This window comes from Notothenia coriiceps, unplaced genomic scaffold, assembly GCF_000735185.1.
Source record: "Notothenia coriiceps isolate Sejong01 unplaced genomic scaffold, NC01 NC01_scaffold00025785, whole genome shotgun sequence".
Taxonomy (NCBI): Eukaryota; Metazoa; Chordata; class Actinopteri; order Perciformes; family Nototheniidae; genus Notothenia; species Notothenia coriiceps.
In genome coordinates, this window is record NW_011358486.1 from 1 (window position 1) to 1,341 (window position 1,341).

Sequence of the window (1,341 nt, forward strand, 5' to 3'; positions counted from 1 at the left end):
GACGGGACACATGTTGATGTAGAAGAGACATGAAGAAGAGGGGACACATGTTGATGTAGAAGAGACATGAAGAAGAGAGGACACATGTTGATGTAGAAGAGACATGAAGACGTGGATTTTGCATAAAAGGTGACCTTTAAAATAATACCTGGGATATCGCACGTCTGCCATCTTGGTGTTTTCTCCGAACTCCTTCTTCAGGAAGTCCTCCAGCGGAGCAGACTCGTACGGCCGGGAGCCCCGAAACACCTGCTCCTTCATCCTGAAGTACAGGCACTGCAGGTACTCCATCGACTTACCTACACACACACACACACACACACACACACACACACACACACACACACACACACACACACACACACACACACACACACACACACACACACACAGGTTTGTATCCTGGTTCTGGTTCTGACTCTAGTACGGTTTGTTGTGTTGTGGTTCTGACCGTGGACGATGGCGAGGGCCATGATGCCCCCGGTGCTGGTTCCTGCCACCCAGTCGAAGAGCTCTCTGGTGGGCCGGCCGGCCTCCCTCTCCAGAGCGATCAGCATCTGGATCAGAACCAGACCTTTGATCCCGCCGCCGTCCAGACACAGCAGCCGGTCCAGCCTAAAGACGGGGGTAAACAAAAATATATCTAATTCACCGTATAATGTGTTGGTACTTCCTGTTAAAGCGTTATGGCTATCACTTGCATAGCGTGTAGCTTTGTCAACCTTTGCTTGCCAAAGAGCAGTTCTTAAGCGTTTAAATGAGAAACTGTCCATTTAGATAAACAAAATGTGATAACTATATCGTCAACAACGTTTTTGTAATTACTCTCATCTCAACATTTGGACTTTATTCTTAATATTAAAAAATTCTTACTTTTTTCTGAATTTTCTGAAAATTCTTAAATTTTTCTCAAAATCTCCAAAATGTTGACCTTTTACTCAAAATCGTGACGTTTTTTTTAAATTCCCCAAATGTCTGTAATTTTTGCTCAAAATTCTGACATTTTGCACAAAATGTCAAAAATGTTTACTATTTTCTCATAATCTCAATTGTTTTGCTTCTTTACTACAAATTCCGACTTTTTCAGAAAATACTTAAAATTCGTATTTTTTCTGAAATTCTGACTTTTTTCTGATAAACTCAAAATGCTGACTTTTTTCTGAAATATGATCTCTAATATAAAGTCAACATATACATTGCTGCTAGAGCCTAACCGGAAGAACTGAGACATCAGCGTTTAAAGGGCGGGCCTTCCTAATAATAATATTATTATTAATTCCATTATAGTGTTTCTCTGCTGGGAAATAACCATCAAGAAGATCACCCACTTCCTGTTCTGCT

The 1,341-nt window shown here is 41.2% G+C and overlaps 1 protein-coding gene across 1 annotated transcript; it reads right to left on the reverse strand.

Moving 5' to 3' along the window:
* Positions 1-134: 134 nt before the first annotated feature.
* On the reverse strand, positions 135-1,335 carry LOC104956285 (85/88 kDa calcium-independent phospholipase A2-like; the record flags this gene model as incomplete). The annotated part of the gene is made up of 3 exons (XM_010783756.1): positions 1,329-1,335; positions 452-615; positions 135-299 (listed from the first exon to the last, which is right to left on the reverse strand). Coding segments are annotated over exons 2-3 (271 nt in total), but the record flags the coding sequence as incomplete, so codon positions are not given.
* Between the last annotated feature and the right edge of the window lie 6 nt (positions 1,336-1,341).